The sequence below is a fragment of the Anopheles funestus genome, chromosome 3RL (assembly GCF_943734845.2).
Source record: "Anopheles funestus chromosome 3RL, idAnoFuneDA-416_04, whole genome shotgun sequence".
Taxonomy (NCBI): Eukaryota; Metazoa; Arthropoda; class Insecta; order Diptera; family Culicidae; genus Anopheles; species Anopheles funestus.
Genome location: NC_064599.1, coordinates 35,687,193 through 35,702,867, shown reverse-complemented (window position 1 = coordinate 35,702,867; position 15,675 = coordinate 35,687,193). Strand labels below are relative to the sequence as shown.

Sequence of the window (15,675 nt, the reverse complement as noted above, 5' to 3'; positions counted from 1 at the left end):
CCAGCCTCAAGCGTCCACCAACAATTAGCATCAGTGTCGGCGGGGTGGTTGTGCGATCCTCGAGCTCCATCCGCTATCTTGGAGTGCGGTTGCATGAGCGTCTCTCTTGGCTGCCGCATGTCCAGCAGGTTGCGGAGAAGGCCATGAAGGTCGCAGAGGCTGTAACGCGTCTCTTGCCCAACCATAGCGGACCGAGATCGTCGCGAGCCCGGCTGCTGGCGGCCGTAGCGGACTCTATCCTTCGCTATGGGGCTCCAGTATGGTCGGAAGGCTTGGAAAGACAACAATGCCGCAGGCTTGTTTGTCGAGTACAGCGGAAAACGGCGATTCGTGTTAGCAGGGCCTTCAGAACAACAAGAGGGGAGACGGCAGTGTTGTTGGCCGGTCTCCTTCCCATCTGCTTGTTGATAGAGGAGGATAGTCGAGTCTATCATCGACTGCACCAGGAGAACCGCACCGAAACAAGCAATGAGGTGCAACGATCGGAGCGTGATCAGACATACCAGCTCTGGCAACAGAAGTGGGACGTGGACGCTGCTAGCGACGAGGCCAGCCGGAACACTCGCTGGACGCACCGAGTCTTACCGGATGTGAGGGCTTGGCATTCTAGGAAGCATGGAGACGTGACGTTCCAATTGTCGCAGGTATTGTCTGGTCACGGATTTTTCCGTGCCTACCTGTGTGACATGGGCTTCAGGTCGTCCCCGGAATGCTCATGGTGTCCTGGCATTGACGAGACAGCGGAGCATGTTATGTTCGACTGTCCACAGTTTGCTGCTGTCCGTGGTGAACTGCTGGATGACGGAATGCCTGACGCAGTCACGCCTGACAACATTCAGTCCTGTCTACTCCAGAGCCCTGAACGGTGGAGCCGGATATGTGAGGCTGCTGCCCGCATAACGAATGAGCTTCAAAGTTGCTGGAACGCTGAGAGAAATATGCTGGCCTCGCAAGGCAATTCCTCGCATGCTGCTGACCGGCCCGATCCAGACGCAGTCCAACGGGCCCGGAACGACCGATGGAATGGAGCAAGGCGTCTCCAGCGAGCGAGAGCACAACAGCGAAGTGGGCGGCCACCTTCACCACCCCCATCACCTACGACTGCTGCACGTCGGGCAGCAAGCCGCGAGCGTTCCGCGCGCTGGAGGGAGAGACGACGCAACGGTGCCAATCCCCCGCACCTGTCCAACGATCTGGAGGGATCATCGGGTCACGTGAGCGGACGCACAACACCAGAGGCCGGAAACGGTGACGAAGACGGTGGTGCTGTGGTGCTCAATGGAGGTCTCTCTGCGGCTGAAGCAGCAGCCGCAATGGAGACAGAAACTTCGTCTCGCTAAAGTAAAGGCTGTAAACCACCGTCGGCCCACGGGGCAGTTGAATCCCATTAGTGGAAATTTGCGTTTCCGTATTTTTTGTTTTGTTTATAAAAAAAAAATGGGATTGCGTTTAAATGCAAAAACAATAATAAAAAGATAGGTGCCTTTCGGTACGGACGATAGGGTCTAGGGCCATTGAAAACCCATTCCAACGTCCACCCTCGCGGGTGAAGGAATGGGAGCGAGATGAGGGCTGGGTTACAATTAGTAATAATATTATTACTGTAATTTGAAGCTCAATAAACCCCCATCGTTGTTAAAAAAAAAAAAAAAAAGTTTGCTTGATGCTTTCTTTGAAATTTTCGATGATGTTTGTGCCGATTTGTTTTGTTACAGTGGCCCTCTCGATGACCCGTTCGACCACAATCACGACACGTATGCGATTTGTAGGAGCATTCGCTCACCCAATGAAGTGCTCCGCATAACCAACATGGGTTTGTCGGTTTGTCCTTTCTGTTGTATTGCTGGTGATGATTTTGCCGCTGCTGATGCTCTTGTCGATGACTCTGTTGGTTGAATCGAGACGCTGGCCGCTGATGTTGTATTGCCAACACTTTTTCATCCTTGGCAGCAAGCAAGGTGGTGTCCTGCTTAATACTTGCAATGTATTGGCATTCTGCTGCAAGTTCTTCGAGGTTCGACACCTTTGCCTTCTCGATTGCTGCCAATGCTCTGGTTCGTAGTTCGGTATCTGCCTCTTCCTTCATGCCACATACGAACACAAGGCATTTAAATTGATCTTCAGTCATGCCAGCCAACTGAAAATTCTCGCATGCTCGATTTACCCTTGCAGCGTATTCCAAAATATCCTCGCCGACTGCTTTTTTTGTTTGCATGCACTTGTAGCGCTTGTTTAACAGTGACTCGACTTTCCCGAAGATGAGCTTTAATTTATCTACTGTCTGTTTGAAAGACAAATCTCGGGGTAAGGTTGGCAGAATGAAATTTGTGAACCTTTGATGCTCAGTCGGTCCTAATTTGCGCAAAAGCAGCCTGCTTTTGGTCACGTCGTCCAGTCGGGAAGTCTCGCTGGTGAAACGGTCCTCATAGCGCGAATACCACATTTCAAATGTGAAGCCTGACTCGGGTTCGAACCGGAACTCGGTGATGCTGCTTGCTAGCCATTCAATAAGTTGTTCAGTGCAGTTATTCTGTGCGGGAGGTGGGTGCGGTGCTTGTGTTGCTGGTTGCGGATTCTGCTGCGTGAATTGGGCCATAAATGCTTGTTGCTGTGCCAATTGCTGTCGCATAAGTTGTAGCATTTCCAAAATGATGGTCCCTTCTGCCGATGATGCCGAAAATGCTGACGCCGATGATGACGCTTGTGCAGCATTTTGCGATGGCCGCTGGTGCAAATTCTGTGGCGCTTGCTGGTGAGGGAAAATAGCGGCTGTATTAAATAATTCCGATATTCGTCGCTGTTCATCCGATGATGGATCTCCTGCTGGGTTGCTCATCCTGCGTCGTTTCCTCGAAGACGGAATTTTTACCACACAAAACTCGGACGCGAACGAAGACGCGAAACTCGATACGATGGGACAACGTAGTGAACAGTAACGATTGCAACGCGATGACGGACAGTGTCTTTCTCTCACACGAATTTAGCACAGTTAATTGCGAATACACTTAAACCACAAAAATATCCTCGTCGCCACTGTTGCGTCTGTGAATGAGGTTGACCGAGTGTTTTTGGGGTGACGCAAACTTATAATAAAACTTTATTAATTAATTAACGAACATGTACACGCAACGCACAACGCACACCTAACGCTCCCTATCTCCGTTCTCTTTGACTCCTGATTTGCAACTGCTCTCGATTGCGCGCTGAGCCGATCCTCGGTCAGTGCCCTGCGTCACTCACGCACACGTCCTGCTTATGACGATCGCTCGTCATAGCTGAGTGGCTGTCAGTGCGTGGTTCCGACAACACAAGGTGCACCATAACACTAACGTTAACACTAACGTTAGAATTTGTCTCGCACGAAAGTTCAGTGTTCTTTATTCCACTCTCACACACACATCGCGTCGAAGCATGGTCATTAGATGGAACTTTCTCGGGAACAATGTTTTGCTTTTCTAACACGCCGAACGTGTTAGATCGCGTTTTCATGAGCAACGCTTCGTTTTCTCCGGAATCTTGCATTCCGTTCGAAACGCCTCCTTTTGTTTCTCGAGCTACGGTCGAAAACAGAAACTCGTTCTCGGAAGCAGCACACCGTTCTTCTAGTTCTTTGTTAAGTCGAATTTGGTTGCAACGCAATTCCTGCTTTATTTCAAGCTCCAGTTTTTGCAGTTCAAACTCTGCCTCCATTCTCTTTCGCTCTAACTGAGCCCGACGAACCATTTGCTTCTTTTTGATGCGCAATTGCTCTACCAGCAATTTTTCTTGCGTTTCAAATCCGCCTTCCGCGGAAGGACGCTTTCCGGCTTCGCCTAGGGAACTATGGGACACACAAACTGCACAAAACCAGCAGCGCTCTTTGATGCTATCATCCACACCAACACAGGAATAATGCGCCCACCGGTTGCATTTGTCACAGCACACCCAATCCGGATCACCAGCACTCTCGGCGCAAATCATGCATTTCGCCGAAGCCTCGTTTTGTTCCGCATTAGCCTCCGCCATTTTGCGCACACACTAGTAGACTTAACCGTTCGACCTTTGAGTCGAAATCTTTAATTTTTGAAGCTTTTGTAACAACACGGTTTACGGAATTCTTGTAATTTATTAACCATAAAAAATCAGGTATAAGGTAAAATTCAAAAATTAGTCCGATTCTTGAGCTGTGTCTAGGCGTCTGTTTCCTTCCACTGATTTCACCGTACTGATCTCATTTTTTGTTCTGTCTTCTTCTACACTGTACGGTTGACAGATCCCCATGGTCCCGCTGACCGATCCACAACTGTCAAATATCAACTGTCAAAATATGCCTTACGTCAATTCGAACTTCAGTTGGCCGTAACACACAGTATAAAATAAACCAAAACTGGGGTCTATGATACCTTAAGTTAGAAAGCTAAAATTTTTAGCCCGGATCTGTCAAAACATCGAGCAGAATCGAGCGGGAGATTGTTGACAGGTAATATCATCATGCAAGGATTCCTTAAGGACCTAGCATTTTGACATAAAGAATTACATTAGGCTGCAGTTTTGTAGAACCGCGTTTTGGCGAAACAGGAATTACAGCGTCGAAATGTAGTTCGAAATATAGGCATAGCACAAGTAAAAATTTGTATTATTTTTCATAAAAAGCTTAACATAATTAAACTCATGTAATTTCATTTTTGTTTTAAATCCTAATTCAATCAACATTCACCCGAATCAAATATGGCCTAACCTGTTTCAGACCTGCTAGAAAAATGTCTTGTTTTGACATTTGTCGAGCAGCTGATCGAAACTAACATTAGACAAATTTTCTAATCAGAAATACGCAGGCTTATTTTGCTGAGCTGTTTGTATGGAAAACATGCAGCAAATAAGCCGCCAAACGTCAAAGTCCATATAAAAAAACTAGTGGAAGGTATCATAGACCCCACTGTTAGCACGCGGTCAGTCTCCAGTGATCGATCGCGAATTGACAGTTGTCAATGATCAGATTCACAACTGGGATTCCAGATTAAATAATCGTGTTGTTATTTCAAGAGCATCGAGAGTACCCCTACCCAAGGTAAGGCCTCGATGACTCCAAACTTAAAAGGAAACTTTACAGTGTAAAGTAAAGTAAAGTGAAGTGTGTTAACAAGAAGTCCGATAAGTATTAAATTGAAAGAAACTAAATTTCTTTATTACAATATAAACATTGTAGTGGTTAAAGTGCACAAACCTCTACGCAAGCTATTTTCATTGCTAAGATACTGATCAACCATCTTTCCTTTCTTTCTACAACCCTATAGGAGTTATAAACCACTCCATGCATCATTTGTTTGTTTAGTTTCGTAGTAATTAGTTTTAGTTATATTTATACCAATATATTTATACCAATATATAATATTAGTTACTTAATTACTAGATTATAAGATTATATCTGTTAAGCTGATTGTTAAGATAAGGAAGGACATTTTTTACAAATGAAATGAATTTTCATCAACACATTCGAAAGAAAGTATAATTGCGAATAACATGTTATAACTGTAAATAGTGAATATGATAATGACATTCTTTATTCATAATGTTGCAAATAATGCCATGTTACATTTAGTGTTCACAAAGCGCAGAACACCTACACGTGAGTTGCATAGCATCATCTGGTGTGCAATGCTGATACTTGTCAATAATATACACCTAATAGCACGTTTAATAAAGAATATGCGTTTATCTTCTGTACTGGCTTTAAGTGTCATCAACGTTCAGGTATCTTTTAACAATTGTTGCAACAGTTAATTCATTTTTTTCCTAACTACACAAAACATGTCACAGAGCCGTATCGCACGCCAACGCTATACAATACCTTGTATTGGAAAACGTTATTATTTTCATTTATAAGCAGTCGCAGCGGATTGGAATCATCATCCAAACGGCTCAACCGCTAGCTTACACATCTAAACAACCTTCAAACAAATCAACCAACCATCTTGCAACCATGAAGTCGATCCTTGCTCTCGTCCTGTTCGTCGCTTGTGCCACTCAAGTCTACTCAGGTAAGTCACCCACGGCCTTTTAGCTACGAAACTCTACTCAAATTGATATTCTGTTCTTAAAGGATGTCTCAGTACGTATCCGCACTACACTGGCTATGTATCGCCTCTGAATGAGCTCCATGGATATGGTCTTCATCGCACCAGTCATCGTCATTTTGTCAACATTAACCATCCATATGATTATCTATTTTCCCGTATGCATTATCCCGGATCTTACGGCTCTTACTATTAATAGTGAGCTTTTGGGATAAACTGGAGTCAAAGCTTCTTACTTGAACGACACAACTTACGGGAAAACACCGAATACCGCTGTATGACCAATACTGCTTTCCGAATAAACTGTAGTAAACTGCAACAAAACCTTTTTTGTATTTCAATTTCTAAACAAACTAGCTACTAGTATGTATGAGTGGATTTGTAATATTCTGCATGATTAATTATTTACAAAAAACAAATGTAATATGATGGTAGAGCAATACTATTCCCAGAAAAAAAAATTTCGTGAGTAAAACGCCAGGCCTAACGTGTAATGGTGAAGGAACTTTCAACACTCTCAAGTATGAGGGATTGTGAGATCTCCAGCAACACCCTCCTCTGCCATACTTACTTGGACGTTAAATTTATACGATCATGACTTGAGGCAGTGTTACAGGCCCTGCGCTGTTGTCCTCAAGTATGTTTGGAGAACCTCATGATTCGGTTCTTCGTCTTGTTGGCCTGCTTAGGGTCGAGCACGTCGCGAAGACATGGCCAGGTGTCGAATCCGTTTCCAGGAAACTCGGTGTACGTCTGCAGTCCGCCATCCACGGTTGCGTCCGATCTTTGATAGGTACGATAGGCCGTTCAGAAATGGCGAGGGCATGGACGTTCTCCGTTAACATAGTCCAGCACTCATACCCGTAGAGGACTACCGGACGTATCAGTGTGCGATATATCGTGCTTTTTGTATATTGCTGGAGTCTTCTGCATTGCGAGTGGATCGAGTTAGTGGAGCCCGTAGTAGGCACGATTTCCCTGCGCAATGCACCTTCGGATTGTGCTGATTATATTATAGTACAAAGTTACAATCGTACCAAAGGAGCAGAGCTTCTCTACCACCTCGAGATCGTCGCCGTCAACTGATGCTCTACTTCCGAGTCGGGCGCTATCAAGGTCAGAGCCTCCATCAAGCAGGTACTTTGTCTTTGTCGCATTGATCCTCAATCCAATTCTGTCGTCCTCTCCTTTCACTCGGGAGAGCACGTCGCACACCGCCGCCAATGTTTGTCCGATGATATTAATGGCATCTGCGAAGCCGAGAAATTTGAAAGAAAGAACGAAAATCGTGCCCCGGATGTCGAAGCCCGCGCTTCGCATGACACCTTCCAGAACGATGTTAAACAGGAAACAGGAGAGTCCGTCCCCTTTCCTCAGACCCCGGTGAGATTCACACGATTCCGACAGCATGCTCGACACTCGCACCTTACACTGCACCCCGTCCATAGTGGCCTTCAACAGCTGTACCACCTTACTTGGGAATCCGTAGTGCTGCGTGGTGTGCCATAGTTCGATCTGATCTATGGTATCGTAACCCACTTTGAAGACAATGAACAGGTGCACTCGGCACTTTTGTAGGATCTGCCGCAGAGTAAAGATTAGGTCGGTGGTCGATTTCCGTGCTACAAATCCAGCTTGGTAGCTTCAGACGAAATCTGTGGCAAGGGGTGCAAGTCTGCAGAAGAGTATTCGGGACAGATTCTTATAGACGGCATTCAGGACTGTGATGTTTGATGGCACTGATGACTTCGTCCAAGGATGGCTGGGGCACATCATGATGGCTTTCTTGCTTTCTTCTGCTTCCTGTGCCTGGTTCGGTATATCCTGCATCTGCTACATTCAGGTGTTTATCTAAGGATATCTCCCACCTCGTTGCAACACATGGCGTTCATGGGAATAAATCCGCTTCGTTTAGCAATCAACATTCTGTAGTGCTACCTGCTATAGCTGCTGCATCAGTTGCTCATCCGACTCTTCGAAGCTGCGCTTCTTCTCCTGGAAGAGTCGGGACTGCAGCCTTTTCAGTCGTCTATAGTTTTCTACGTCCTGGCGGGTCTTGCGCTGGAGCATACGAGTAAGCGCTGCGTTCTTCTTGGATAGTGCTCGTCTGCTCTCATCGTTAAACCATTCCTTATTCTGGTTACGAGTTACGCGGCCAATTGTTCGATCCTCTGTGCTGCTGATGGCTTGCGTCAATGGTCATACTCCAATGGTCATTGGAGGACATCGCCTCGATGGTGGTGTCCTCCGGCAGCGTTTCCACAAGCGCGGTCGCGAAGTCCTTCACCTCACCAGCTTGTCTCAACCGATCTATGTTTATCCTTGGGGTAGGCTAATAGTTTAGTTTATTGGCTACGCACAATTGGGGCGAAATGGTCTGACTCGATGTTTGCTCCCCTGTATGTACGTACGTCGATAATATCCGAGAAGTGCCTTCTATCGATGATAAGGTGGTCAATCTGGGGCTGGTCGCATTTTTCGGATGCCCAGAGGTGGCAGTGACGGACGACGTGCTACTAAAACAGCATGTTGTCGGGTTCAGCCAGTGTGGCCGGTTCAAGAAGGTTGAGGTGAAGCGCCAATGCTATGTGGCGTGAGAGAATCAAGCACTGTGATCCTTCGTTGTATGAATTTGATAAGATCTGCATACTTCATGTTAGGGATCGATGATGCAGCTTCTTTCCAATCACGTAGTGAAGTAGGGTCCAATTGCTGAGCAAGTAGATGGATAAGCAACGTGTCCCAATGCTCAGTGGGCTCTCCCAATTGCTTTAGAACTTTTACATTTGCCTCGAAGCTATCCACGAGCTTGCGGAGGTCAGACGCTGATTCTCGTTTGAGTACAAACGGTTTGAATAGTGCCTCAACATAACTTTGCTTCAATTGGTCCGCATTGTTGTAATGGTCGAGGAGCATATTCCAAGCAGTGTTGTAGTTGTTACCTGTGATAGGCACGCTCTGGACTAACTGCAGGGCAATTTCACTTAACGAAGATCGCAGATAATAAAACTTCTGTGTATCAGAGAGTGTTGTTGACGTATGGATCATGGACTGAAATAGATCATGAAATCTAAGCCAGTTTAGCTGCTTTCCATCGAATACAGGAAGTTTTATGTCAGGCAGTTTCACTCGAGCCATCATTTCTGTTAAGTGACACGCTGCTAGGTGATCTTTCGAGGTTTCTTTCCTTTGATGTTTCTTTCACCTTCGTTTCTAAGAAACCTTTCGCCTTGTAATATTTGGTTTCCATCTCCGTACGCTTCTTCAGATGATCTTCAAACAGGTCTTCATCCAAAATTTCCAAGTCGTCCTGCACTTTAAGGAATTTTTCCCACAGCTTCTCAAGGGTATCTAAACGAACTGTTATTTCGTTGCTGCTGGAATCGTCCTGGAAGTGTATGACAAAAGTATGAATAGCGTCGACGGATTGTTCGATGCTTATGCGTTGCTTGGTAAGCATTTTCACTCTGCGTTGCTCTGCCATGATTACAGATCCGGTTCGAAGGACCAAAATGTCGAATGCTCAGTGGATATTTTCTTTATTTTCGGTTTTATAGCTCTGGATTTTCCTCGTTCTCGTTCCACGCGGTTGTTCACTACTTCCTCTTTTTTCTACTGTCATCCTTCTTCCCGTGCGCTGCTGTCACTCTTCTCCGGTTGAAAGGTAGAGTAGCAACACACGGGGAATCGCCTGGCTGACACATTCGTGGATTGCACGAACAACGATCATAAAGCACCTGAAATATCCTGTTGGTTGCACTTGAAAAGGTTACTTCAGTTTCCATTCCTTAGCCCTCCTTCGTTATATCCTCTCGACGCTTGATTTATGTGCTAATGCGTATCAGCCGAAAATTACAGAAACGCATAAATAATTATTACAAGAAAATAGAAACACAGAAATAGAATCATTCGATACATAAGCCCTTATTTTAAAAATCATGTACACCTACACAACTCACAGTATAAAATAAACCAAAACTGTTAGCACGCGGTCAGTCTCCAGTGATCGATCGCAAATTGACAGTTGTCAATGATCAGATTCACAACTGGGATTCCAGATTAAATAATCGTGTTGTTATTTCAAGAGCATCGAGAGTACCCCTACCCAAGGTAAGGCCTCGATGACTCCAAACTTAAAAGGAAACTTTACAGTGTAAAGTAAAGTAAAGTGAAGTGTGTTAACAAGAAGTCCGATAAGTATTAAATTGAAAGAAACTAAATTTCTTTATTACAATATAAACATTGTAGTGGTTAAAGTGCACAAACCTCTACGCAAGCTATTTTCATTGCTAAGATACTGATCAACCATCTTTCCTTTCTTTCTACAACCCTATAGGAGTTATAAACCACTCCATGCATCATTTGTTTGTTTAGTTTCGTAGTAATTAGTTTTAGTTATATTTATACCAATATATTTATACCAATATATAATATTAGTTACTTAATTACTAGATTATAAGATTATATCTGTTAAGCTGATTGTTAAGATAAGGAAGGACATTTTTTACAAATGAAATGAATTTTCATCAACACATTCGAAAGAAAGTATAATTGCGAATAACATGTTATAACTGTAAATAGTGAATATGATAATGACATTCTTTATTCATAATGTTGCAAATAATGCCATGTTACATTTAGTGTTCACAAAGCGCAGAACACCTACACGTGAGTTGCATAGCATCATCTGGTGTGCAATGCTGATACTTGTCAATAATATACACCTAATAGCACGTTTAATAAAGAATATGCGTTTATCTTCTGTACTGGCTTTAAGTGTCATCAACGTTCAGGTATCTTTTAACAATTGTTGCAACATTTAATTCATTTTTTTCCTAACTACACAAAACATGTCACAGAGCCGTATCGCACGCCAACGCTAAACAATACCTTGTATTGGAAAACGTTATTATTTTCATTTATAAGCAGTCGCAGCGGATTGGAATCATCATCCAAACGGCTCAACCGCTAGCTTACACATCTAAACAACCTTCAAACAAATCAACCAACCATCTTGCAACCATGAAGTCGATCCTTGCTCTCGTCCTGTTCGTCGCTTGTGCCACTCAAGTCTACTCAGGTAAGTCACCCACGGCCTTTTAGCTACGAAACTCTACTCAAATTGATATTCTGTTCTTAAAGGATGTCTCAGTACGTATCCGCACTACACTGGCTATGTATCGCCTCTGAATGAGCTCCATGGATATGGTCTTCATCGCACCAGTCATCGTCATTTTGTCAACATTAACCATCCATATGATTATCTATTTTCCCGTATGCATTATCCCAGATCTTACGGCTCTTACTATTAATAGTGAGCTTTTGGGATAAACTGGAGTCAAAGCTTCTTACTTGAACGACACAACTTACGGGAAAACACCGAATACCGCTGTATGACCAATACTGCTTTCCGAATAAACTGTAGTAAACTGCAACAAAACCTTTTTTGTATTTCAATTTCTAAACAAACTAGCTACTAGTATGTATGAGTGGATTTGTAATATTCTGCATGATTAATTATTTACAAAAAACAAATGTAATATGATGGTAGAGCAATACTATTCCCAGAAAAAAAAATTTCGTGAGTAAAACGCCAGGCCTAACGTGTAATGGTGAAGGAACTTTCAACACTCTCAAGTATGAGGGATTGTGAGATCTCCAGCAACACCCTCCTCTGCCATACTTACTTGGACGTTAAATTTATACGATCATGACTTGAGGCAGTGTTACAGGCCCTGCGCTGTTGTCCTCAAGTATGTTTGGAGAACCTCATGATTCGGTTCTTCGTCTTGTTGGCCTGCTTAGGGTCGAGCACGTCGCGAAGACATGGCCAGGTCTCGAATCCGTTTCCAGGAAACTCGGTGTACGTCTGCAGTCCGCCATCCACGGTTGCGTCCGATCTTTGATAGGTACGATAGGCCGTTCAGAAATGGCGAGGGCATGGACGTTCTCCGTTAACATAGTCCAGCACTCATACCCGTAGAGGACTACCGGACGTATCAGTGTGCGATATATCGTGCTTTTTGTATATTGCTGGAGTCTTCTGCGTTGCGAGTAGATCGAGTTAGTGGAGCCCGTAGTAGGCACGATTTCCCTGCGCAATGCACCTTCGGATTGTGCTGATTATATTATAGTCCAAAGTTACAATCGTACCAAAGGAGCAGAGCTTCTCTACCACCTCGAGATCGTCGCCGTCAACTGATGCTCTACTTCCGAGTCGGGCGCTATCAAGGTCAGAGCCTCCATCAAGCAGGTACTTTGTCTTTGTCGCATTGATCCTCAATCCAATTATGTCGTCCTCTCCTTTCACTCGGGAGAGCACGTCGCACACCGCCGCCAATGTTCGTCCGATGATATTAATGGCATCTGCGAAGCCGAGAAATTTGAAAGAAAGAACGAAAATCGTGCCCCGGATGTCGAAGCCCGCGCTTCGCATGACACCTTCCAGAACGATGTTAAACAGCAAACAGGAGAGTCCGTCCCCTTGCCTCAGACCCCGGTGAGATTCACACGATTCCGACAGCATGCTCGACACTCGCACCTTACACTGCACCCCGTCCATAGTGGCCTTCAACAGCTGTACCACCTTACTTGGGAATCCGTAGTGCTGCGTGGTGTGCCATAGTTCGATCTGATCTATGGTATCGTAACCCACTTTGAAGACAATGAACAGGTGCACTCGGCACTTTTGTAGGATCTGCCGCAGAGTAAAGATTAGCTCGGTGGTCGATTTCCGTGCTACAAATCCAGCTTGGTAGCTTCAGACGAAATCTGTGGCAAGGGGTGCAAGTCTGCAGAAGAGTATTCGGGACAGATTCTTATAGACGGCATTCAGGACTGTGATGTTTGATGGCACTGATGACTTCGTCCAAGGATGGCTGGGGCACATCATGATGGCTTTCTTGCTTTCTTCTGCTTCCTGTGCCTGGTTCGGTATATCCTGCATCTGCTACATTCAGGTGTTTGTCTAAGTAGTACTTTCACCTGTCGATCATCTCTCGCTCGTCCGAAAGGATATCTCCCACCTCGTTGCAACACATGGCGTTCATGGGAATAAATCCGCTTCGTTTAGCAATCAACATTCTGTAGTGCTACCTGCTATAGCTGCTGCATCAGTTGCTCATCCGATTCTTCGAAGCTGCGCTTCTTCTCCTGGAAGAGTCGGGACTGCAGCCTTCTCAGTCGTCTATAGTTTTCTACGTCCTGGCGGGTCTTGCGCTGGAGCATACGAGTAAGCGCTGCGTTCTTCTTGGATAGTGCTCGTCTGCTCTCATCGTTAAACCATTCCTTATTTTGGTTACGAGTTACGCGGCCAATTGTTCGATCCTCTGTGCTGCTGATGGCTTGCGTCAATGGTCATACTCCAATGGTCATTGGAGGACATCGCCTCGATGGTGGTGTCCTCCGGCAGCGTTTCCACAAGCGCGGTCGCGAAGTCCTTCACCTCACCAGCTTGTCTCAACCGATCTATGTTTATCCTTGGGGTAGGCTAATAGTTTAGTTTATTGGCTACGCACAATTGGGGCGAAATGGTCTGACTCGATGTTTGCTCCCCTGTATGTACGTACGTCGATAATATCCGAGAAGTGCCTTCTATCGATGATAAGGTGGTCAATCTGGGGCTGGTCGCATTTTTCGGATGCCCAGAGGTGGCAGTGACGGACGACGTGCTACTAAAACAGCATGTTGTCGGGTTCAGCCAGTGTTGCCGGTTCAAGAAGGTTGAGGTGAAGCGCCAATGCTATGTGGCGTGAGAGAATCAAGCACTGTGATCCTTCGTTGTATGAATTTGATAAAATCTGCATACTTCATGTTAGGGATCGATGATGCAGCTTCTTTCCAATCACGTAGTGAAGTAGGGTCCAATTGCTGAGCAAGTAGATGGATAAGCAACGTGTCCCAATGCTCAGTGGGCTCTCCCAATTGCTTTAGAACTTTTACATTTGCCTCGAAGCTATCCACGAGCTTGCGGAGGTCAGACGCTGATTCTCGTTTGAGTACAAACGGTTTGAATAGTGCCTCAACATAACTTTGCTTCAATTGGTCCGCATTGTTGTAATGGTCGAGGAGGATATTCCAAGCAGTGTTGCAGTTGTTACCTGTGATAGGCACGCTCTGGACTAACTGCAGGGCAATTTCACTTAACGAAGATCGCAGATAATAAAACTTCTGTGTATCAGAGAGTGTTGTTGACGTATGGATCATGGACTGAAATAGATCATGAAATCTAAGCCAGTTTAGCTGCTTTCCATCGAATACAGGAAGTTTTATGTCAGGCAGTTTCACTCGAGCCATCATTTCTGTTAAGTGACACGCTGCTAGGTGATCTTTCGAGGTTTCCTTTGATGTTTCTTTCACCTTCGTTTCTAAGAAACCTTTCGCCTTGTAATATTTGGTTTCCATTTCCGTACGCTTCTTCAGATGATCTTCAAACAGGTCTTCATCCAAAATTTCCAAGTCGTCCTGCACTTTAAGGAATTTTTCCCACAGCTTCTCAAGGGTATCTAAACGAACTGTTATTTCGTTGCTGCTGGAATCGTCCTGGAAGTGTATGACAAAAGTATGAATAGCGTCGACGGATTGTTCGATGCTTATGCGTTGCTTGGTAAGCATTTTCACTCTGCGTTGCTCTGCCATGATTACAGATCCGGTTCGAAGGACCAAAATGTCGAATGCTCAGTGGATATTTTCTTTATTTTCGGTTTTATAGCTCTGGATTTTCCTCGTTCTCGTTCCACGCGGTTGTTCACTACTTCCTCTTTTTTCTACTGTCATCCTTCTTCCCGTGCGCTGCTGTCACTCTTCTCCGGTTGAAAGGTAGAGTAGCAACACACGGGGAATCGCCTGGCTGACACATTCGTGGATTGCACGAACAACGATCATAAAGCACCTGAAATATCCTGTTGGTTGCACTTGAAAAGGTTACTTCAGTTTCCATTCCTTAGCCCTCCTTCGTTATATCCTCTCGACGCTTGATTTATGTGCTAATGCGTATCAGCCGAAAATTACAGAAACGCATAAATAATTATTACAAGAAAATAGAAACACAGAAATAGAATCATTCGATACATAAGCCCTTATGTAAAAATCATGTACACCTACACAACTCACAGTATAAAATAAACCAAAACTGTTAGCACGCGGTCAGTCTCCAGTGATCGATCGCGAATTGACAGTTGTCAATGATCAGATTCACAACTGGGATTCCAGATTAAATAATCGTGTTGTTATTTCAAGAGCATCGAGAGTACCCCTACCCAAGGTAAGGCCTCGATGACTCCAAACTTAAAAAGGAAACTTTACAGTGTAAAGTAAAGTAAAGTGGAGTGTGTTAACAAGAAGTCCGATAAGTATTAAATTGAAAGAAACTAAATTTCTTTATTACAATATAAACATTGTAGTGGTTAAAGTGCACAAACCTCTACGCAAGCTATTTTCATTGCTAAGATACTGATCAACCATCTTTCCTTTCTTTCTTCAACCCTATAGGAGTTATAAACCACTCCATGCATCATTTGTTTGTTTAGTTTCGTAGTAATTAGTTTTAGTTATATTTATACCAATATATTTATACCAATATATAATATTAGTTACTTAATTACTAGATTATAAGATTATATCT

The 15,675-nt window shown here is 44.4% G+C and overlaps 1 protein-coding gene across 1 annotated transcript in view; it reads right to left on the bottom strand.

Moving 5' to 3' along the window:
- Positions 1 to 14,690, bottom strand: part of LOC125769395 (uncharacterized) — a 39,737-nt gene extending 25,047 nt beyond the window's left edge. The window contains exon 1 of the mRNA XM_049438117.1: positions 10,000 to 14,690. Coding sequence (XP_049294074.1) covers positions 13,767 to 14,690 — 924 coding nt within the window. The 3' untranslated portion in view covers positions 10,000 to 13,766. The remainder of the gene's footprint in view (positions 1 to 9,999) is intronic.
- Positions 14,691 to 15,675: the final 985 nt, after the last annotated feature.